The sequence below is a fragment of the Pterocles gutturalis genome, unplaced genomic scaffold, assembly GCF_000699245.1.
Source record: "Pterocles gutturalis isolate BGI_N339 unplaced genomic scaffold, ASM69924v1 scaffold32871, whole genome shotgun sequence".
Lineage (NCBI taxonomy): Eukaryota > Metazoa > Chordata > Aves > Pterocliformes > Pteroclidae > Pterocles > Pterocles gutturalis.
Window position 1 is genome coordinate 43,803 of NW_010106571.1, and position 25,015 is coordinate 68,817.

General features: G+C 38.8%; 1 protein-coding gene across 1 annotated transcript in view; it reads right to left on the bottom strand.

Annotated features, from left to right (window-relative positions):
- Positions 1-24,998, bottom strand: part of LOC104472247 (coiled-coil domain-containing protein 169-like) — a 28,821-nt gene extending 3,823 nt beyond the window's left edge. The window contains 8 exon segments of the mRNA XM_010087833.1: positions 3,660-3,713; positions 3,942-4,040; positions 18,301-18,341; positions 18,434-18,540; positions 18,984-19,070; positions 20,486-20,631; positions 23,628-23,720; positions 24,906-24,998. Coding sequence (XP_010086135.1) covers positions 3,660-3,713; positions 3,942-4,040; positions 18,301-18,341; positions 18,434-18,540; positions 18,984-19,070; positions 20,486-20,631; positions 23,628-23,720; positions 24,906-24,998 — 720 coding nt within the window.
- Between the last annotated feature and the right edge of the window lie 17 nt (positions 24,999-25,015).

The window sequence follows — 25,015 nt, forward strand, 5'->3', positions numbered from 1 at the left end:
GGGAATTGAACACACAGGCCAAAACCCCTTGCTGTGAAAAAATACCGTTATTTATTAAGCTGCATGATCAGACAATATGTAGTTTCAGTCAGCATGTTTTTGGTCATACTGCCTATAATTCCACATTTTCAGTTAAGAAGCATTATATTTCTAACATACTCCCCTGAATGAGAAACAAAACAAATTATAGTCACTTAATTGCATCTTTGAATGATAAACCCATAAAGAACAGGAACTACTTTAAAAAAAAATGAATACAGCATAGCGATCTCTGCATACTCTGGAAGTCTACATTACTGGACATATTGAAAAAAAAACCCAGCTGTTACCCCTGGTATTGCATTTAACTGAATCTGAGCAGGATTAAATCAGCTGGTTCTTCTGTTCCTTAGCTCACAGCGCGTTCCCTTCTCAACCAGCACTTGCTGGCTCATCCAGCTGCCTTTACTAGAACTACCTACCTCTCAGAGGGACGGCTATTCCATGGACAGAAAACCAGCAAACACAGAAGCTTTAGGGCTTCTTTGGCTGCTGTGCACACTTGGGTGTCTAGTGTAAGTGAATGGAATTTTCTCAGCCCCTTTAAACAGATCCTTCAGGACCACATAATAAATATGATAATCATGATATACAAAGCATTGGTAAACCAGAGCAGTGAAGACTTTCTGAAAGCCTAGAGATAGATTTTGGCACTACCTAAACAAGGCTCAAGGTTTGGATCATTACACTACATTACAATATTGCATTTTGTATCATGTGTGAAAACATCTTGCACTTGTGAGAAAAAACTCTGGCACTGAAAAGAAGCATGTCTCACTGCTTAGAAGACAATGGTTTCTACCATGCTTCCATGTATACAATGCACTAGGTAAGAATTCCTGACCCAGTCTTAGCAAAGTCAGCTATAATTAAAGCAGAATCTTTTTAGAATGCAACCATAAAAATGGAAGAGGATCTGTACAGATTTACCTTCTTGAAGGCAATACATTTTTTGTACTCAAGGAACTCTAGTACTTAAGATGATGGCTAGTATAATTTATCATCTTTCTGGGTAGACGTGTTTCTGTGAGGCATGAGGCAAGACCTATGCTATGGTTGCCATCAGTGTTTTTTTAATTTATATGGATATAGAGTGCCAGTATATACAATTATTATTCATAACACTGCTTTTGCTGGTACAGTTTACTCCAGGCCTATCCCAACTAAAATGAGCCATTGTTGCACAAGCAGCTTTCCAGCTGTACCTGTCTGTAATTGTGGGCTTTTTCTGCAAAGAAATCCCAATCACAAGTTAGACTTTACTATGGTAGTAAAAGTTTGTGGCAAAAATCTGGTCTGACAGAATGGCCCTTTAAAAGATCTGCTATTGTTCTTCCTTGCTTGCTTCTGCAACTGATTTCTGAATACCACCTGAAAGTGCTTTGAGATTTGTGGAGTCTAAATCCCAAACCAAAATTTTTTCAGATTGAAAACAAAACAAAAAAAGCAAACAAGAATGCACCATAAACCATTGGTGCCTCTAGCATGAGTTCTCAAGTTTGTGAAATCTTTAATTTATTTCAAAATTAACATTTAAAATTTACTTTATCCTTATGGATCCAGACAAGACAAACAACAAAAGCACTCAGAAGAGACATACATTTTGTAAAAAAGCAGAAAAGGACTTGATAATAAAAAAGGTAAATAAAAGAAATGGCTGCTCAGAAGCACCTCTCTTTTCTGCTTCTGCTGCAGGCTTCAGGAGGATCCAAAAAAACCCCAGAAAAAAACTCAAAACATCTGGGATTTTTTTAACACCTACCATTAATTTTTTTTTTTTTTTAACTGTGAGCTATACAAAAGCACAAACATAATAAAGAAAAAAAAGACCTAAAAGGACGTTATATCCATTCTCTATAACTGAGAGAGTGTCACTGGAATATATACTGTTGTCACAGGATAACAATATCCTGTAGAATATTTACTTTGAAATGTATGGAAAACGTTAGCCTATGGGTAAATCCTTCCAACTCAACTGCTGCCAGCATTACTATGCAGACTCTAGAACAGTGAAATTTTAATACAGCTGAAAGAGTCTGTAATTAATATAAGTTTACTACTGCCTCTGTTGTTAAAAGGAACTGTTAAAAGGGAGAGCATACATATGCAGATTTTAAAATAATATAAAAGCAACAATCAAATCAAAGTCATAGCAGAACAGGACCTGAAGGGACCAGATGAGTCACTGATTCTTTTGAAACCAACAGTTAACCATGAATAGGTTGACCACCATGTTCAGATTAGAAATGTAAAAGGTAGATATAATATAAATTACTCACATAGGCTCTGCTTATAGCTCAGGAAAAGAGACAGCTAAGTTGCTGGGAAATTCATTTAATCCTGATCTAAAACAGGTGTGATGGTCTGTGCCTTAAACATGCTTCTCACTCCATACATTACAGAGGAACACCCAAAGCCACTATAGATTGGCTGTTTAACATTCAGAGAAGATAGGGAAATTAATCTGAAGATTATTATTTTGCTCTCATATGATTCTGAAGTCATGGGGGAAAATAATTGATTACTGAAAATATAATGTATGAACTACCTTGAGTGTCAGTGGCAAAACTGTAGTCCCATTTAAGCAACATGCCAGTGCATATACCTCATTCAAATACTGTTTTATACATATTTAAGTGCTTTTCTAGGCAGCTAAACATAGGCACTCCTCTAATAATATCATCTTTTATTTCCTATCTTCTTCCTCCAGCAGTTCCTATTTTCACTGTTAACGCAAAGATATTAACAGTTATCATGGGCATTTCCTGGGCTTTTTCTTGGTTTCATGCTGGGAGTTATTTTAAGGAATTCTTTCAGATTTCCCAAAGCAGCAATGAACCATGTAAGAGAATCAGTTGCCCACTGTGCAAACATATGGAAACACTGCTAATTACAGCCTTTCACCCCAGTTAGCTATGACAGGGATTCAGTGACAGTCATTCTTGAGTATCACATTAAGCTATTACTTTTACATTATTCAGAAATTAAGAGCTCTTTCAGAAGAAGAAGTACTAGAAATCTTTACAGGTTCCTTTACAGGTTCCTCCAGTTTGTAGTATCAACTTTTACATATTACATAATTTACAGCAACACAGTTTCTCACCAAACAAGGTATCTTATCCCTTATCTTATAAATTTAATTGAAATATTGGTTGTATTGTCATTCTGAGCTGGCTGGATAGTTTGTCTTTAAAAGAAAAAAAGGAGAAATTTAAAAAAAAAAAGGGGATTGCTACTTAAGGTGGGTGTCAACTGACAATAATTTGGTTCTGTTATTTTCAACTGAAACATTAAAATAGCATAGCAGTCCTGTGACTAGTGGATGGGCAAGCAAGTATCAGAAAATTGCTTCAGCTTTCTCATTTAAGGGCCCTTTGACGATCCTTGGGAGCAATGGCACTCCAGTTGATAAAAAAGAAAAAAGAAGTATTTAAAAATAAATAAACTGTAGCAATATTTCAATTTCTAGCTCTAGAATTTTTAAAAAGCAAATTTTGTAATGGATTCAGTAGATGAATTAAGTGATAGAAGACTTTGACCTAATGGCTTTTACAGATGCTGTTGCTATATTAAGAAAGTATGATTTTTTTTAAAGTTACTGAGTAGCATGTTTTTCTTACCTGTAAGATCTCTGAGAGGTACATGTGCCGCTCATCATTAGCTTTGTGGTAAGCCTACAGTTAAAATAAGGGATATAGACTACAAATACAAAAAATACAAAAATTTGCTACAAGCAAAATATTTTAAAAGTTGAATAATACAGGAACAAACAAATATACACCAGAGCTTTTGTCCAGTGACATATTTTGTGGAACTATTCTATTGTGTGTTCCACACACATTGTCTCTTTGTCAGACAACGTAATGGCTTTTATAGATAAGAAGCATACAATGATTACAAACCTTTGCTTCTTGTTCCAGTCTAAGTTCATAGTCTTTTAGCTGATTCTGGAAACTTTTCTTCTCTTCTTCTAGTTGTTTAAGAACCTCCTTCAAGGAACTCTGTGGTTATAGCAAATAAAACAATGCTTTACAAATATTTATATTCACTATAAATATATTACCACCATAGTCCTTATTCTTCAAGCATTATGATGTGTGTTACTCTGTTTGCTTCTTGTGCACTTTTTGTATACAGGGTTCTGGATGGCGCACTGCAGAGATTAAAACAATTAACCATATGCTACAATTATAAGTTATGCACTGCAGATTTCCACTGTGTTAAAATGATACAGGTATGATTCTCCACACTGGCTCCTTTATAGATTAGAAAATCACCTTGTGGTGACCAGCCAGAATTGCTCCTTACTTCTAACCAAAGTTCACTCTAATGGCCACTTTTTGTTAGGAGGAAGATTTCAGATCTCACCTACACACCCATTTTCAAACCACTTGCCAAGAGAGATGCTGGACTGGCTGAAGAGGCACAGGGGACGTCAAAGGTAACTCATAACAACTTGTCTAGAAAGCAGTATCTTGTGGGGACACTATCTGTCTTAGATGTGTAGCTGTCTACCTTGTCTACATTTGGGATGAGCTAGAGTAACAGTGGTAGAGCAGTTTTGGTTACTGGCACTGGCCAGTTCTTTGATTGCAGTGTAGTGCAAGTAGAACACACACCCAAGCAGGACTTCCTCCATTTCTAACACAGGCAACTGCTTCTTAGAATCCCTTTCATAAATTGGTCCACTCCATCCAGTAGTGACATTCTTCTTGCGAGGCTCTAATAGTAGATGGCTTTTAAAATTGCTTGTCTTAGATTATTCAAGGTCAGTTTATACCTGTTTGTCCTTGTATTGAAATAATTTTTAAGATAACTGTTCTTCTTCCTTGGTGTTTGCCCCCAGCATGTATGAATAGAAGACAGGAATATCCTTTTTCAGCATTCATTTTACTAGGATATATAAGGTGAGCTTTTAAAAGGTGGTCTTTCACACAGCAGGCTGTCCTTTCATCTAATCATCATAGTAACCTCTCTGTACACCAGGCTAGAGCTCAACCTTCTTATGGTTGGAGAACAGAACTGTACTAGAGTATGCAGTACTCCAGAAGCTATCTCACTGCCTTGAACAATGTCAGTAACACTTCTTTATCTGTGTAGAGAAATTTTAGGATTGCATTTTCCCTTTTCACAGCTGCACAGTGATGGCTCACAGTAAACAAGGGATCAGCTAGAATACTCAGATTCTCCTCTACAACTGTGTGCCAGTGATCAGCTCTCAGGTCATTTGTAACAGAATTTGTTTACTATTTCCTAAATAATTTGGTCTACACTATTACATTTTAATCCAATTTTTAATAATCTAGTCTTCAGCATCATTCATTTTCTAAACAACATCCAGATCCCTATTATATTACAGAACTGATATCAAGAGAAGATATCGTAATCTATTTCCTACTTTGTATATTAAGGTCATGCATTAAATGTTAAGATTAGTCCTAAATATGGTCCTGGAAGAACTCTCCTTGCAGTCTCCCAGTGGCCTCCTTCACTAGTCACCACTGTCATGTTCCATCTGTCAGCTCTTTACTCTTTCAACAAATCTAATAATTTTTGTTTTCTCCAAGTTAATCAGTCACCTCTCATGTGACATGGTATCTTTACCAGCGGTCACAGTGAACAAGATTACTATATTTACTGTGACAACAATTCTATTGTCTGATCACAGAATGTCAACAGGTTTGCCTGCCATGAGCCACTTTTAATAAATCCGTATTTCAGTTGCATTTTGCAACAATTATTCCTCTCTTTCTCTATCTTAAAACTAAAAAAAAAAAATAAATTTGCTTTTCTCCAGTCCACACAATGTCATAATCTACAGCTTTATTAAAACCACTTGCTACCAGATCAATGATGTAGCAAGCCAGTTCTTTCAGAATCCCACAGTGTGGATTACCCATTTTGCTCAATTTAAGCATATCCAGCTCCTTGAGTTTTCCTTAGGTTTTGTTACTGTCACTTCCTCTTCCAAGCACTTGCTGACATTAGGTATTTCGTCCTTTAGTCTGCATTTTATTGTTTCTGCCTTTATTGAAAACTCAGACAGTATATACATGTTTAATTTAAGATGAATGAACTCATGATCACTTGATCTGACAGGTTTTTTGACTAAACTCCTACTAAGAGTCACAGTCAATACAATCAATGATGTGCAGTGATTCATTCCGCTGAGCAGATAAAGAGCTCAACTCGGTTGCCATCTGAGATGCCCTAGTGTCCAAGACATTCATGTGTGGCAGATATGACACATGGGCTAAAGGAGACACATGTCCTCCTGGAGAAGCAGTGGGTTACTCTGCACTGAAACATCTGCAAGTCTCTTTCTTTACACAACTATACCACTGAAGATACCTACTTAGACATATCTAGATACAACTGTCTAAACTCAGCTGACTGTATTAATGATACCTGCACTGCCTGTAGTAGGAATTAAAGATCTAGCCAAGAGGTAGACATATGCACTTAAAAAAGAAAACATTGGTATCCTAATATTTAAATGAGCAATATTGTTTCAATATATATTTCAAGATTATTTCCCAAGATTATTGTAAGATTTGTTTTCCTATCCATCCTCATGATGAATTAATCCAAACAGATAATTTAAAAAAAACAAACAACATTAATGTAAAAGTCTCTCGCATGTGCTACATACCACATCTCTCTCTGATTTGATCTTTCCTGTCAAGTGCATACCTTTAATACTTGTTATCCCACCATGTTTTCATTAACAGTGTTACTCCATTTCAGGCTAGTCAAGTCCTTCCATTTCTCTGGTTAGGCCCCTTGTTTAAAATAAGTATCCATTTCAGAACTCTTGCTTCTTTTTATTTCTAACTCAAGCATCTCCCTAGTCAGAACAGCTGCATCCTTTCACTTTCTGTACTGACTACCTGACCATTGCCTTAATAATCAGTTATTTCTTCTCCTGACCCTAATGCTTCGATATGCCTTTATTGACCAGATTTTTCTGGTAAACATGGAAGGGACAATAATATGACTCTCTCCAAACATTCTCCCCTTCTTTTTTAATTAAAATTTTTCTTTATTTATCATGCAAACCTCAGATCCAGAAAGCAGTATCCATGTATGGTCCATTTCTCAGAGTTTATGAATGGTAAAAAAATGCCAAACCTAATTTAAACCTTAAGAGATCAATACTGAGTCCAGTCCTGTTTAACATCTTCATTAATGATATGGATGATGGGGCAGAGTGTCCCCTCAGGAAGGTTACAGATGACACCAAACTGGATGGAGTGGCTGATGTGCCAGAAGGTCATGCTGCCACCCAGAGGGACCTCAACAAGTGGGAGAACTGGGCTGACAGGAACGTCATGAAGTTCAACAAAGAGAAGCACAAAGTCCTGAACCTGAGGAGGAACAACCCCATGAATGTTCCCCATGGGAACAACCCAATATATGCCGGAGGCTGTCCATCTGGAAAGCAGCATGGTAGAAAGGGACCTGGGGGTCCTGGTGGACAGCAAGTTGAACAGCAGCCAGCAGTGTGCCCTTGTTGCAAAGAAGGACAATATTATCCTGGGCTGCGTTAGGCAAAGCATTGCCAGCAGGTCAAGGGAGGTGATCTTTCACCTCTCCTCAGTATTGGTGAGGCCACACCTGGAATGCTGTGTCCATTTCTGGGCTCCCCAATACAAGCAAGAGAAGGATATACTGGAGAGAGTTCCATGAAGGGCCACGAGGATGATTAAGGGACTACATCACCTCTCCTGTGAGGAAAGGCTGAGAGAGTGAGGACTCTTCAGCCTGGAGAATAAAAAGCTGAGGGGGGATCTTATTAATGTATATAATTACTTGGAGGGAGGGTGCAAAGAAGATGGAGCCAGGCTGTTTTCAGTGGTGCCCAGTGACAGGACATGAGGCAATGGGCACAAGCTGAAACACAGAAGGTTCCCTCTGAATATCACGAAACACTTTTTTTACTGTGACAGTGACCTAGCACTGGAACAGGTTGCCCAGGGAGTTTGTGGAGTCCCCTCCTTAGTGATATCAAAAAAACATCTAGACATGATCTGGGCAACTGGCTTTAGGAGGCCCTGCTTGAGCAGGGGGGGTTGGACAAGACTACTTCTAGAGGTCCCTTCTAACCTCAACAATTCTGTGATTCTGTGACTTTCATTTTATTGTTACAACTGTGCCTTCCATCTCTCAGTGAGTACCTTGGTCAGACCAGTTCACCTTCCACTTTTTTGGTGTCGTGGGTTAAGCAGGCTAACCCATCACATTTGGGCATGCATCCAGCTTAGCACAGTCTTCTTTGGTTTGTTCCAGAGTGAACCTGAAGATGCCATTTGTCATTACATGAAAGATTACATCATTCTTATAAGAGCATTTTCACCTCAGGTCTATAACATATCTTTGACTTCAGACATCATCAAACCATTCTGTTTTCTGGATACATAAAGTGATAGTCCTACCAATGGTTTCTAACAGCCACCAAACATATATATCTGCCTCTTACATCTGCCTGTTTGAAATCTCCAGTCTTCTCCTTCCTAGCATCTGCAGATCATTGCATCTGTTATTCTTTTTCTTAATTTTCTGTACAACATGTTACTTACTGAGCTCCAAATTTTATTTTTCACAAAAACATTTTTGGCTGGCTGTTACTGAGATTACCTTAGGAATGATTTCCATTAAAGCCAAGATCTTTCAGGAGGATGACAAAACGCACAACACTTTTAAAACATGTTGCCAAGAGAGGATAACCCCTCCCACTGTTCAAAAAAAGAAAAAAAAAAAAGAAATACAAAAGAGCTGTATCTTTCAAGAATGCTTCACCCATGACTGAACTGTTATTAACTTTAATCTGTTACAACAGGTTCACTGAAGACATGAAAAGAATTGGGGTTCTCCTTTTTTTTTCCTAATTAAAGCAGAAGTACCTTGGATGCAGATTAAATCTTTGCCCTAATACAGAAGGCTCTTAGTCAATACAGTCAACGTTGGCCAATTCAAGGAGAAAAAGTAAGCTGCAGATTAAAGAGAAGATTTGGCTAAATTCCACGAGGGTCATTACAACATCAATGTCTGTACAGCATTAAACAAGATAGACAGAGAAAGCCTCAGCACTCAGCACTGCCAAGCTAGGAAACTAATTCTTTTTGCCTTCTTGCCCTGACTTCACATTAAAGATTATAACCATGTGACAGCATATTTTGTACAACATATTTTGTACCACCGCAGTAAGCTTAAATACAGTAAATAGAGAAGTTCATGCTGCTCTCCAGATTTGTTCTATGCAAATCCACAGCCCACTGTTTATTTCCTCACTAAGTTGTCCATCAGTGTTATGTAAGATGGCAAGACTTGGCGTTGCAGCTGTTGCTCACAACAGAGCAATCTGGTATCTCCTCAGTCATGGTACTTGTCTAATTTCTCTGAGCTCTTTTACCTACAGAGTACACTGCTTTTAGATTTTTTTTCATTTAATCTTTTCAGAAGTTATATTTTTTTCTTGCCAATACAGCTGGTCCAGTGCAGATGCCTGGGCATTCATTCAGCACTGGATCAAGGATGATATCCAACTGCAAGCAAACAAACGGTGCACTACACTGCTTCTGATGAGCAAGCAGACAGAAATAGGTTGATAAAATGACAGAAGTATACCGTTACCATCCCTACAGTATCTGGGTGCCTCATAACTTGTAATGTACTTATGCTTACAATTCTCCTGTGAAAGAAGAAAATTATAAATTACTCCCAATTTACAGATTGGAAAGTGAAGCCTAAAATCAAAAAGGGACTAGACTCTAAATCGCACTTCTGGAAGAATTTAACATCCTAATGCTAATAAAACAATCTATGCAATGTCTTACATTCTTCACATCTGGTTTTGTCATATAACTTAGGCAGGCATCTGAGCTGTTGCTATTGCGGTTGCTCATAAGCACAAGCTTAATTAAGCTGCTTAGTTTGCTGCTGAAAGCCTTTATGGAATCCCAAAGCAAAGCTTCCTGGTGGTCATCTCCCTAATGGGGAACAACCTGAGGGGCATGTTCCACCCACATGACACGAGGAAGGAAACCTCTTCTGTCTAACAGCCTCAAAATTAACCCACAAAGAAATTAGATGAGTTACATTCTAGTCCTCTGCTACCCTAAGAGCTTGAATTTATATCCTGAGAGTACCCTTGCCATCACACTTAACTAGTACTAGGATAATTTTTGAAGCCATTAATCAGTCAGAAATGCAAAATTTACACATATGGAGAAGGAATGGGCTGCATTAAAAAAGGGGTGGCTAGCAGGGAGAGGGAGGTGATTGTGCCCCTCTACTCGGCTCTTGTGAGGCCCCATCTGGAGTACTGTGTCCAGGCCTGGGGCCCCCAGCACAGGAAGGACGTGGAGCTCTTGGAGCGGGTGCAGAGGAGGGCCACCAAGATGATCAGAGGGCTGGAGCACCTCTCCTATGACGAAAGGTTGAGGGAACTGGGCTTGTTCAGCTTGGAGAAGAGAAGGCTCCGGGGAGACCTCATTGCGGCCTTCCTGTACTTGAAGGGAGCCTATAAACAGGAGGGGGAACGCCTGTTTACGAGGGTGGATAGTGACAGGACAAGGGGGAATGGTTTTAAACTAAGACAGGGGAGGTTTAGGTTAGAGATTAGGAGAAAGTTTTTCACATAAAGGGTGGTGGCACACTGGAACAGGTTGCCCAGGGAGGTCATGGATGCCCCATCCCTGGATGCATTCAAGGTGGCTCTGAGCAGTCTGGTCTAGTGATTGGTGGCCCTGCATATGGCGGGGGGGTTGAAACTAGATGATCACTATGGTCCTTTTCAACCCAGGCCATTCTATGATTCTATGATTCTATGATTTTAAGGAACACGTGAGAAAGGGTGCAAGGTCATACCTACTTCTGGAAAGGAGGCAGGATTTCAGACACAATTCTTGGGCGTTTCTTACCAACTTCCCATTGGGTTTCCACCTCTGTTCTGCACTCTGTTGTGAATCCCAGTCTATCTGCCTTTCTCCCGGTTAATGTCTAGGAAACTTAGGCAGCTAACTCAGCCTTCTGTTCCTGGGTCCACACACCTAATTCATGATGCAGAGCTCAATATCTCAATACCGAAGTTCTTATGGGAATCTAGCAACACAGATGTTCCTACTCAACTAAAAAGACCTCTGCAAGTCCCCAAACACTATAAAATGCAATTTCAAAAACAGACAAGAGAAAATTTTAAATGGTAAAACTTCAAAGAGGTTCTAGAGATCCACTTTAGCCAGGACTGGTTATAAGTTAACTCCCATCTCTACTTTCAAGGCAGTAATTGAAGAGCTAGTGAGACTTTGTATATGTGAATTCTTCAGCTGCTGCATAATACAAATCAAGAAGTGAGAAACACCATCATATGAACTCAGCCAAATCATTAAGGACTGGATTTGCCTTTCCTGAATTCTGTGGGAAGCAAGCAGAAAGAAACCTCACTGAACAGATTCAATTCTTGATGCTCGTGGTTGTATGATCAGCTTAGTGCTTAACACAGTAGAACAACTGAAAACAGAGCTTAAAGCAGTAACACAGACTTGCAGCAGAGTTCTTAGAGCACAGAAATGCCTCAATACAAAGCAAGGACCAATGAGAGCTCAAGAGAACCAGAAGGAGCCTCCCAGCTATGCAGAACTCTCTGAGAAGGAGAAATTGCCAAGAAAACTCCAGGATTAACTAGTAAGACAAATTTTGAGAAAGCTTTTTAGAAGTGGTTTAACTTAATATTGAAATTTTTTAAAGTTATATTTATTACAGGTTCTTCTAATAAGCCTTGAATAGCTGGACAATATATTCCTGAAAAGAAGACATAAGCTGACTAAGGGATTTAGTCTGAATTTAAGATCCTTAGTTTTCAATAAGTCGTCCATGTCAAACCACTCTGAGCAAGCTGTAAGCTAAAAGACACACTGGGATCTTAAATGAATACTTTCTTTATGCAACGGAATTTTGCAGAGATTAGCAAGATTCACTCTCAGAGCAATGATACATTAAGTAGGTCTTGTGTCCAGCAGTGACCAAAGCCCAGAGTTTCACAAAGGGAATACCAATTCTCCATTTCTTATTTTTTTTCCACACAATTTCCCTTTCATTCAACTGAAGTTACATATTTGGCTTAACACTTGCCAGAAAATGCAATTATACAGAATGATACTGCAGCTGAATTTTAAAGCCACCCACATAAGTTGCTCTCATTCTGGATTTTTCCTTGCCCTGCTACCACTGGCAACAGAGGTGACGATTTCTATCAATCATTTCACAAAAGACAAGGTAACAAAGCCATGACATCATCAAGAGGCTCAAATTTGCTTTCAAAGCCCAGCTCATGTAGACTATTGATCCTATGGCAATTTTCTTCAGCTACAATCCTCTTTAACTTTTCTCCATGAGCTAAAACAGAAGCAACACATCTGTCAGTTGTGTAGAAAAAAAACAAACAACACAAGAAGCCTTTGCAATCCATTCTACTTGACATTTTAAATCAAATGAAGATTTGTTTAGAAAATAAACTCCCTTCCCTCCAACACTAGGAGCTGACATTCATCAGCCGATTTAGCTGCCTCTTTAAATATATCATTTTAAACTGAAGAGCAAAAAGCAATACTACATCTTCAGTTTTACTGTAACAGAATTTGATTTTGTATCACTAAACTCACTAGTCATATATCACTGAAAAAAAATGATACATAAAATTATTCAGCATAGCATATTTCTACATACAATATGCACTCAATACATATACACTAGATCCTGTAAGGGCTTCAGTACAGCTGAAGAAAGGCTCCCTGTACTTGTCTAAATGCCAAGTGCCCCCTTGTGGTTAGCATCAGCTTTATACTCAAAACCAGACCGGGAGAGGGTGTGTGCCAGACATTGTCAATGGCCAGGTTAAAGAAATTAGCCTGGAGACGTGTTGGGAAGTTCAGGCTTCCTCAGTGTAACAGGTGTGGGACACTGCTACTGCCACTGGTCTCCACAGTAGTGCTCATAGAGGTTATCTGCTGACTTGGGGAGGAGGAAGGTAAAACGGAGACCTCCATTGCTGTGGTTCAGACTTGACAAAACAAGTTGTTGCTAACTCTGAAACGTTTCACTAAGTACCTCTCCTGGCAAACCTGAAAAAGGCTGGTGATTGCTTCCTTATACATTTTTTCTGGAAGATATCCCAGGGTCCCAGTCAATTGCTAAGGAATTCTTAAGAACAGCCAACTAATAATGTTACTTGACTGCAAGATTTTCCTCTGATTGTTTTCTTTGAAATACAAAGTGTATTCTGCCTCTGAGAATACCACAAAGTGATTTGAGTAAAACAGTCTGCTGGTTTCTGCAAGGCCACCAGGAGGAACAAGTAACATACACATCACAAGGAAAGGAAAAAATGAAAATCAAAAAGGTCTCTTGGAGGCATCTAAAATACTTGTCTGAGGTCAGATGAAAGGAGTAGGAAGGGGAAGTCTGTGAGGAGGCAGGATACAGCTTAGGGCAGTCAGACAAGACTACAGAACTTTCCCCAAAATACTTACAAGTTTCATGAAAGGGCAGGATAACAGATTTCTTCTTCCCATAGAGCTACTGGTAACTTAATCCAGTAAGAGCAACAAGGTTCATTTAACAGTGACTTGCTAGGAGAATTGTCAACATTTCCCACGCCGTTTTAAAGTGCTGATGTTCCCTACAGGCAGTTATCAACACCTACTGAAATACCGAGTCTTTGTTGCATGTTTTCATAAACCCAAGATTCCCTTCCTGTCATGTTGCCAACACCTTCTCCACTGTGACACTGCCACACATTCTGCTTACAGTTTAAACCTGACAGCAAAAACCCTGAGGTGGTTGTGTGAGGGGCTCAGTTCTGTGGTTACAGTGCTCTCAGAAAGGTAGCTTTGCAAAGCAAGTATCTGGCCCTTAATGTCAGAATTTTCTCAGTTACAGTGCTGGACATTCCTGAAAATGGTGATTTGTCACAGAAACCTTGGTTCCTTGGCTAATCTTAACTGGAGCATTGCTACGGCAATGCTATCAGGAGTGTGCTCTTCTGAACTGATTTTGCAGTATGCTTTTCAGTATTTGCATACTAAAGCTGCTATCTAGGGATTCTTTCTTGAAGAAATGGTGAGAGAGAAAGGAATAATTTTCTTTCTGCTTATGAGGAAAATTATGCTTAAGAGAGAGCATATATTTCACCGAAACTCATTTAATGAAAAAATGCAAACAAATGAATGCAGCACATTTAAGAGAGGCAAGTAAAATTCACATCACATTATACTTCAGAGAGAAGGCATTCCTTCTGTAATTATTTCTGAAGTACTGTATGACATTTGTATTATTCGTTGGGACATAAAGGAAATTACTGACTAAACAGTTTTCACTGATGGAACTCCCTTGTGCTTGTCACTGCTCAGGTTATTTTTAATCTGCCCTCAGTACACAACAATGATTGTCTAAACTCTGGCTGTAAAAATTTGTGTGTTCAAGGTATTGGTTCTGCACTTACTGTCATGTGACACCTACATGATTTTTTTGAAACAAACAAAAAAAAAAGGATTATCTCAAGTTAGTATAAGAACTTCAGAATTATAATTGGATATTTGAATAGTTCAGGGGTGTTTTTAATATCAAGAAATCATTCATCAGTACAATTCTAATTCTAAAGCAGAAAAATAGTGCAAGCCATCTGCAACAATTATTGCAATTTATCAACACAGAAAATCCTGTGTGTTTCCTTATTCATCACTCCAGAATTTGCATTTGTATTCTTCTCATTCATTCAGGTTTTTATAGCTTGCTGACTGCCAGTGTCCCTGATGACTAGTCTTTTTTTATTTTCCCTGTAGTGCTTGATATTGAAAAAATATTTTATGCTACCTATCTCTACATGGGATGAATTACTCTATGGACATGTTTTTCTCCTTCTATTGACTATGTAGGACCTTAAATGACTAGCTGAGTGAGATGAATCTTTTTAGTATCTTTGAGATATCTCCTCTGTCAAATGCAGCTAAAATTGCTTAGGAAGTTAAGAATTATTAGATGTCCTTCTAATTACCCCAACTGCATAATTCCAGCTTCCTTGGGAACATAGGTTTAAAAGACTTGCAAATACTGTTTAATTTTTTAAATGTTCTTTAAACAAAATCTACTGTCTACTGTTGCCATATTCTAGAAATTGTATCATTTGCTGGAAGAATCACTTTGCTATCTTTCCACAGAGCTTCATATGCAACTGCAAGTTGAAAGCTGAATATCACAGTGTACTTTTGATTTAATACACACACACACACAATTTTATATATACCCACTCTCAGAATTTTTACTTTGAGCAATTGTACATTGATGACTGGCTGCAAAGCTCTTTGTTTTTCTACACCCACTCACCACATCTGCTCTTTATTCTCATCTGCAGAGAAGCTAAATATTCCCCCTATTCCCCTGAACAACTCTCAAAAACATAAAAAGGATTTGGATAAACCTATATGCTTAAACACCACAGAATGATCCGTGCATTTTTTTATGGATGTTTTATCTCCTAAAACTGAAAAGACAAAAAAGCAGCTCTGCACTCTCCAAGAGTATATGTAAATACACACTGACTTTTCTGACAGCTTAAATGAAAAAAAAAAAAGTAAAGCCCACAAAATACATCTATTTTCTCCCCCTCATTTCCATCTTCCTAAAACCAAAACAAAGCAAAATGAAATATTTCACTAAATCCCTAAGCAGTTTTTTTTTCCCCCCTCTGGGTAGCAAACAGAAGAATGTATTCACTCTAAGCTGGAAGGCTGAAGGAAGGACTTAAAACTGCAGAAGAAAAACCTATGGCATGGCACAAGGGCTCCAGCATCCCGAGGTGTCACTGAGTAAGTCTAGGACTCTCCAAACCGTCTTCTAGACTCCTAGCCATATGAATCTTTCCATTGCACTGTCGTTCTTTCCTTTGTGGGAAAAGTAATCAAACCTCTCAGAAACATGGCTCGTATGTGAGGAGGCAAGGCAGTATTTAGTAGGGATTAGAAATGTACTGGATTGGTGAAGCCCAACTGCTGGGAAAGATTATCTCACTGGTAATGATGCTTCGAGTGCTTGGCAAGGTGTAATTGGATTTGTTGAGAGTACTAGCAATTGGATGGAAATAAACACTTCTGATACCGTAAGCACGCATGCCAGCCTGTGCTTTACAAGCTGACAGGAATAACATTATCTGAAGCAGACACTGCTGTAAATTTTCTAGATCAATGTTCTGTCTTCAGGACTTTTCTTCAAATGTAATCCAAGTTGTATTTTCAAATCAACTCTATGAAACAAGAAAGTGGGATGGGAAAAAATTTGTTCTCTCTTTAATTAACTGTTCAAAAAAAAAAAAAATATCCTGACAACCATGGTCTCTAGGTCAGTGCTAAAACTGGCAAGAATGTTTACTATCTGAAAGCCATGGATCAGATCAGAAAGAGCAGTTAATTATTCACACCCTGCTTACAACAGAAAATCATTCCCACTAATAGGACATGCAGCCTCCTCTGGGCTCAGTAAACTCCCATTAATCTTCACAATCTGAAGCACCAAAACATAAGATGGAAACACTTCTGTAAGCATAAACTACTGGAATAAAAATAATCAGAGCCCTGCCACATAATGTTTATTCTTTCTGCTTATGTTACAAGGCATTATCACATCTTTATCTGTCTTCCTTATTTCTAAAAGTGAGTAAGAAGCAGAAAAGATCTCAAAGTAAAAGAGTTCAGCAGATGACAGACTAAGGAAAAAGCAGTTCTGAATGTAAAAATGTTTTCACTTAATTTACTACCTTAGAAGACTAAATGGCCAAAATATTTGCTGGCTTTTTCTTGCCATTTTCTCCTCAAGATCATAGAAGAATGTTTTATGCTTTGTTGAAATACAGGTCATGAAATATGAGTGTATTAAGAAATAAAATTTCAAAAATGAAACCAGATACTTCCTCTGATGTTGCAAAAATGGTGTATTTAATGTACAATGAGGAATTTTCCTGTAACTGTATTATGCAAAATGTTACTGCAACTATTCATCTATGTTATCACAGTTGATACAAAACTGGGAGTAGTGACTGATACACCAGAGGATGATGCTGCCATTCAGACGGGCCTCAACAGCCCAGAGAAGCAGCCAGAGAGGAATCACATGAAGTTCAGTTCAACAGGAGGAAATGCAAAGTCCTTCCTCCAGGGAGAAACAACCCCAGGCACCAGCATATGCTGGGGGCTGAATGGCTGGGAAGGAGCTTGGCAGAGAATGACCTTGGGGTCCTGGTGAACAACAAGGTGACCAGGAGCCAGCAATGTGCTCTTGCTGCAAAGAAGGCCAATGGCAACCTGGGCTCCACTAAGAAGAATGTTGCCAGCAGGTGGAGGGAGGTGATCCATCCCTTTTCTTTAGCACTGGTGAGACATATCTAGAGTTGTGGGTCCAGTTCTGGGCTCCTCAGCACAAGAAAGGTATAGATTTCCTGGACCAAGTCCAGCACAGGGCTACCAAGATTATTAAGGGACTGGAGTATCCGACAGATGAGGAGAGGATGACAGACCTGGGACAGTTTAGCCTGGACAAGAGCAGACCCAGATCTCAGGAATATGTATAAATACATGATGAAAGGGAATGAAAAAGAGGGAACCAGGCTCTTCTCAGTGGTGCCCACTGACAGGATGAGAGATAATGGGCACAAACTGAAACACATGAAATTCCATCTGATCACAAGGAAGCACTTTTCTTAAGAGTGGTCAAGCACTGGAACACATTGCCCAGAGAAGTTGTGGAGTCTCCTTATGTGGAGATATTAAAAACTCAAACGGACACGATGATGGGCAACCTGCTCCAGCTGGCCCTGTTTGAGTGGGAGGGGCAGACTAGAAGATCTCAAAGGGGGCCCTTCCAACCTAGATGATTCCATGATTTTGTGATCAAGGTTTAATATTTTTCCATTTACTCATGGAACAGGTCCAGCTACTCCTTCTCATATGCTGTACTGCAGGTCCAATCACACAACCTCCACTCAGTCCAAAATTTCACTACATGATATGTACCTCCTATGTAGTGATTTTACTCTACTCTTTATAAATTTATAAGATACTGCATATCTGAAACAACAAAAAAATAAGCAGGACGGATTATTTTGGTTTCTAGACCAGGCTGCTGCTATTTTCTGTCATTAAAAAACAAAGATTATACAAGTTGTTGAATTACACTGTGCTTTTCTGTTAATCAACTAAATGCCATAGTACTCACCACAGGCATTTGATCAAAGGTGCGAACAATGGACAGTTTATCTACAAATAAGCAGAAATTTGACCCATTAATATGATTTCAACATATAATCACTAATTCCACTGAAAAAACAGTAACGAATACCCATTTCTACCTGATGGATTGCCATGAATAAGCTCCATCTTCTCATGAAGAATATTAATTTGCCTTTCCAGCTGTTTGTTTAATTCTACTTGTGTCTCATATCTGGTTTTCCATTCACTACCTTAAAAAGAAATACAGTTATTCTGTTTTCTAGATTGTTCCATGCCACTTCAAGTAAAAGTTAGCATTTTTTTAAATGGTTCCCACTGTTTTCTGGAGACTGAGAAAGTCCCCAGTTAGTAATCCTCATAATGAGGATTTTTGCATACAAAAAGAGCTTGAAAATACAAATCAAGGGAATTTTCAGTGGGCTTACTGTGGCCAGAATATTAACCAACTCTATGAATTCATGTTATTCATAGTTTTGTTAATAATTAAAGCTAAAATGCAGCATATAGTATTCCTTAGCTTCACATTAGCAGCATCATACCTGTAATAGTCATGTTTGAAAAGGGAAAACTTTAATTTCTAAATAAAAATTTGTATCTTTGTAGAGCCTACCCAAAATAATTAATTTTCTGTGTTTCTTAATCAATTAGCAAGAATCTGTTGCAATTCACTTACCTTCATCTTCAACACTGCTAAGTCTTTTTTCCAGTTCTGTTACTGTGTTTCTCAGTTCAAATATTGAGTTTTGAAGCATTTGCCTATAGTATTTAGAGAAGTCAATAAATTTGCTATTGTATTACTCTTATTATTAAAATTAAAAAGAATACATTTAATATATTTTCAGATTAAGCATCTATTAGTCTTTCCCATGTAATTACAACATTTTCCCCATTATTTAATGTATTTTTCACTATGGATACTACTGGGCCTTAAACACAATAGCAGCATTTCTACTTTGTGCATAAAATTACTTCCATAAAAAATGAAGACCAGCATTTCCTAAAATTTAATACCTATCTAGCAGATCATCAGAATTAAACAAAAGTATAGAAGACACTAGCTTTAATTTTTCATATAAAAGAAGATACCCAAGGAATATGTTTTTTAAAACAAGAACATGCCTGAGAGATGTGCTATTGAAATTCTGAATTAATTCTTCATTTTGACTCACTGCTCAATGATTAATAGTTATTTTCTAAATTGTACCCATAACAAAGCCAATCAAAGCATATAACGTATTATGACTCTCAGAAAACAAAGCCAGTGATTAAAGTAATCTAAGTTTAAAAAAAAAAATACAAGAGCTAAAGCCACCTTTTTTTTCAGTACTTTAAACTCAACCTTATAGGAAAACATATGTTTTGCCCATTGACTACTTCTTTATACTGTTTGGGCAGCCAGGCAACTGACAAGTACCATGGAAACCAGACTCTTTCTGCCTTGGAAGGCATGACCAGAAGCAGAAGCTAGCAGAAGACTCACTCTGATGAGAGCACCACCCACCTGCATGCATCACACAACATGCCTAATGACTCTCATCCTTTTAAGTGGCAAGATGGTAGTTTGGTGTGCTACAATGAATCATATTATCTCAGTCACACCAGGAGGAGATTACTGCTGACCAACTTATTGACCATATTTATTCCAACAGCATGGTTCTTTTTGGACATGTCTATGGAGAAATGCTCCTACCTGTGAGATCCCAGGAAGTCAGCCCATACCAGCACAGCTGCAGGAACAACACAGTGCAACACAATGCAAGAGCAGTTTGTGGTTTTGTCCTTTAAAGCTAAGTTTGGAAGGTCACAATTTCAAAAAACAACCAATGGTTCTTAGATGTCTCCATTTGCAGTGCCCAAATTGAGATATTTCAGAACTCAGAACACAGTTCTGCAACTAAGGCCCTTTGGAAAATGCTTTACAATACCAGCATGATGATAGATGTCTTTTAAATCTTAGCCTAGCTCATTAAAACATGCAAGTGAGAAAATCACTGTGCTGTCCTATTTTTTTGGTGGTGGATTTCTTTTTTTAAAGGAGGGCTTCCATATAAGGACGGAACTTCCCTTTGAACATGTTCACAATGAGAAACGCTCTCCAAGAAATTGCCAATTAGCCTATGAGAAAAATCAAAGCTCTGACAACAGAGCTGATCCCTAAGAAATGGTATCACCTGTTGCACTCCTCATGCTCACATTCAGTTGGTGACATTTCCTTTCCATAGCTTGAAACATCAGATTTCAGCTGAAAGCTCCAGAAGCAAACCAACCAATCTTAAGAAACAGAAGAGGTATGCCTGGAATGGGGAGGGCTGAAGAGCTGAAACAGCACAGAAATGGAAAGAAGAGTAATTTAAGGTAATTCAAGTAAGTTTTCAGTGCAAGAAGCACTGGAGCACAGTAAGACAGACATCTTGAATGGCAGGGGAGAGCTGGGTCTTCCAGTTCCTCCTTGCTCCATTGCTCTTTTTGGCCCTACCAACATTAAATTAGATAGTGGAGACACAGACAAAGAAATAATGAAAGTACTGGTAACCTGCTGGAGACAAAAAGGGTGTGGTGAAAGTCCCAGCAAAAGACAGACTTGATATGCGTGAGTCAAAAAGCTTAGATGCAGGAAAACCAAAGTAAATGTGATTGCTGCTCCCTATTCGCTCCCACTCCAAACAAAAGCAGCAGGTGGCTAGGAAGAAGACAGACAAAATCTTACTACGTTGCTGGTATCACTCCAATACAAATAGATAAGGTTTCTGTAAAGCAGATTTCTATCAACCTCTCAGTGCTTGGAGAAGAGGAAATTATGACAATAGTGTTAAAATGGGATTTTTGGAAGAAATAATACTGTAAATTAGACACAGTCAAAGCTGTAACTAGACCTGAGTTGTATCAAAATGAAATTGTTTTCCTTTTCAAACAGATCGTAACTAGGTGCTTAGATAGACGCAGAGGGATAACACAGGAAGAATGAGTTCTTTAAATCCAATGTTTTCAGTTTTTTACCATTCCAAGACTATATATAATGTTTCTTACATTAGATTTTATTATTCTTTCTGCGCCATTAGCAAAACTCCCAGCCAACTTCCAATTATATTTTGTTCTAATGAAAATGTGTACAGAAATGATAAATTGTCAGATCTCAAATTGTCATTGCTACACTGACAGAAAGTCTTATTATCACTCAGCAATTGAAACCATTTTATTAAAAATCTAGTTATTATTACATGTTTAATGCTCCAACAGCACCCAGAAAGTAGCTAGAGTGGAACCTCCCTATTTTAGTCAGTGAATATGCAGTAAATCACAGTCCCTGCACTGACAGAGAAGGGATGAAGAAATAAATTAACTTTGCCCAACCTGGTATATACTGCAGCTTTTTACTGTATAGAAGTATTTTGCATTTCTGGAAATTGTGACAATAAGTGACGGTCATGCCATGTATCTGCTACTGTGAATTCGATGCAGCTGTGTAGAGCTGCCTGTCCAGGGGCTTGTGCTTGAGGGACTGTGGTGTGACTTTACCTGTAACCTCGCATGTGTTAAACATAATTACACATATTCGAGGCCTATGAATCTTTCCCATGTCAATGGACAATTTATACTCATCACAGAAGAAAGCCCATAAATCCTGGAAGCTCACGTTTAAGTCATCAGGGGAACTTAACTGCATCCTTGCATACTAAGCATAACAAGAAAGCTCTTGTGAAGAAAAATGAGGAAAAAGTGCAGCTCAGATAGGAAGGCTGTGATTGAAATGACAAAAGAAAAAAAATGCTGAGATTCTTTTCAAGACAGTTTACAGGTGCTATTTTACTTGAAAGTGACAGTCACTTAGGATGAAAGCCACTTTCCTGCACGTTTTGCTATCCAGATCTGGATCTCTGGTACACATATCAGATGAAAGACTGCCTGAAGCCATTTTCTGTAGTGGAGGGAGAAATCAGTGAAATATTACAGGAGAAGCTCAAGGCAAATCATTGGTTCTAGGGTATCAGCTCTGTAACACGGCAGACCTTTCCTGATCCCTGTGGAAAACAATATATATAGATTACTTCAGAACATACGAACAAAGCAGAAACAATACTGCGCCATCCAAAAGGCACCACAGGAAAGAGCATGTACAGTATTGAAAGCTACACACTTCTGATACTTGCAGTCAGCAGTGTGCTGGGAAAATACTGCATTTCCTTTCCATGAAAGCCATGGAAGCTGAAATTTCGTAAGCTGAATTAACACACAACTCCATGAGCATTAGTAAGTAGCTGGCACGCATAAATATATGGCTTTAAGACCTCTTTGTCTATTGAGAAGTATATTGCAGTATTATATGCCTTCTCTCTCTCTCCGAACCATTTGCCATGGCATTTCCCAATCAAAACCTGTACTGAATCTTGATTACAATAATTCAGAGTCAGATTTAGGCTGACTTTCATTAAAGCCTTTGAAAGATTTCACAGTATTACAACCACAGTAATTGAGAATCAGGAGGTACTTTAGGTACAGACCCCTTACAGACAGGGATGATTCAATATACTCTTTGAAGCAAAAATCTCTTCTTGAGTGTTAAATGAGAGTGGTAGGTGGGCTGTTAGCAAACTGTCTAAATGGCACAATAATCAAACAAGCCAGTAAAAAGATGACAAGGGTGAGATGGCTGTGAAGGAATGCAGACATCTATCTGCAAGCCAGTCACCCTCCACTTGCTTTATGCCCAATGAAGAGAGACAGGCACCTCCTCAGGCATGAGTCATCTCATGCTAAAACAGCCAGGCAAAGTAGGTCAGATGAGTCACACCTGCAGAGTGCTTTTCTGTATTCATTGACTATACATGCTACTGCTCTAGATGCAGATGTCCAACAACCCTGGTCATTAACAGTTGGGTTGAATAGCTAACTTCTGTGAAATAGGCAAAAATGGTATTGTCTATTTGCACACACAAGATACACCCAGGAAGCAGGTGCAGAATCTAGCTGGAGCAGCAAGTCTTCTACTGTCATGCCATCAAAATAAAGGTTTTTATTAAGTACATATTTTCCTTTCATCAACAAATAAGTCACCACTTCACAATGTGTTCTGGGCTTTGGGCCCAGTCTTGCAGAAGATTCTAAGTGATATTAGCAAGAACTTAAGGTACATAAAGAATCCAGGTTTTCATTAATTTAAAAAAAAATCAGAATAATGGAACAAAGCCAATACCATTCTGCTTTTTACCTGAACACCTACAATATCAGGATTGTGTGTCAGGTAAAAGAAGCATGTAGAGGATAATTGATACATTACACTGACACACTGCTGTTCAGGAGAGAACATGTGCTTACACGTTGGTGTAAGTATGTCCAAGCTCCTTTTTTGTGCCATTTCAAAAGCAGAAGCTGCCTAACCATTTTCACCCAGTTAATGTTGGCTTCCCCCTTTCAATTAGTGAATAAACTTTTTAGAAAGTCCACAATTGCAGGACTAGTTTGAAAAGAATCTGCAGCCTAGACACTTAAATAAACATTGGCCAGGAGAAAAATCAGTATGGAGTAGAATATCTGAAAATGGTATGTAAGTCTAAATACTAAGGGTCTGACTTAAAGCAGAACAAGAGCTTCTGACATTTTCTAACTTTTAATTTATTAACCTTCAAAAGGCAATCATGTTCTTTAACACTAGGAAAAATGTTTAATTTCCTAAGCAAACTGGGAAAAAAACAAACCTAGAATCCCATCACTGCGTGAGGATCAACAATCGTAAGAGCACTGAAACCTCTGCTGCATAGCAAGGGGACTAACTGGTAGCAGTAACAAGTCCTCACCTTCTCTGCAAACTGCACTGGAGAGATACTGTACCTCGCTTGTAGGTTTCAGAGGTATTTACTGATCGTAGAGAGTGAAATCCAGTTTTACAGCTTTAGTCAACATTGTGGAAAAAAGAGTGTTTAAAGAACACCTTGTTGTCCATTTGATTCTTCTTCCCCCAAACAGGCATGCACCCACATGAGGTCTTTTCTGTTCTTACCCCATTGTGGCTTGCAATTCGAGTGTACAGTGTTTTGCCTGGGATACAGTTAATTTTCTTTACAGTAGCATATATGGCACTGTGTTTGGATTTGTGATGAAATCGTTACTGATAACGCAGGCATGTTTCAGCTATTGCTGAGCAGTGCTCCCACCGAGCCAAGGCCTTTTCTGCTTCTCACACCACCCCACCAGCCAGTGGGCTGGGGGTGCACAAAAAGCTGGGAGGGGACACAGCTGGGACAGCTGACCCCAACTGACCAAAGGGATATTCCATACCTATGACATCATCTTCAGCAATAAAACTGGGAACTGGGGGGCTGGAGTTCGCTGGGGCTGTCATTGCCTGGGGATTGGCATTGGTTGGTGAGCAGCTGGGTTATTTTGCATCACTTGCTTTTCTTGGGTTTGCTTCTGTTTCCTTTTTTGTACATATTAAACTGTCTTTATCTCAATGCACAAATTTTCTCACTTTCACCCTTCCAGTTCTCTCCCCCATCCCACTGGGAGGGGAGTGAATGAGTGGCCCTGTAGTGTTTACTGCCTCCTGCGGTTAAACCATGACGCCCACTCCTATTTTCCTTGCCTGTTCAGTACCAGCCTCATTCTGGGATAAAATTCTGTATCCTCCTTCTTCAGGCTCCTTGTCCCAGCCCAGCCGTTTGACGAGCTGTTGCTATTGCCCACCATGCCCCGTGCCCCACGCT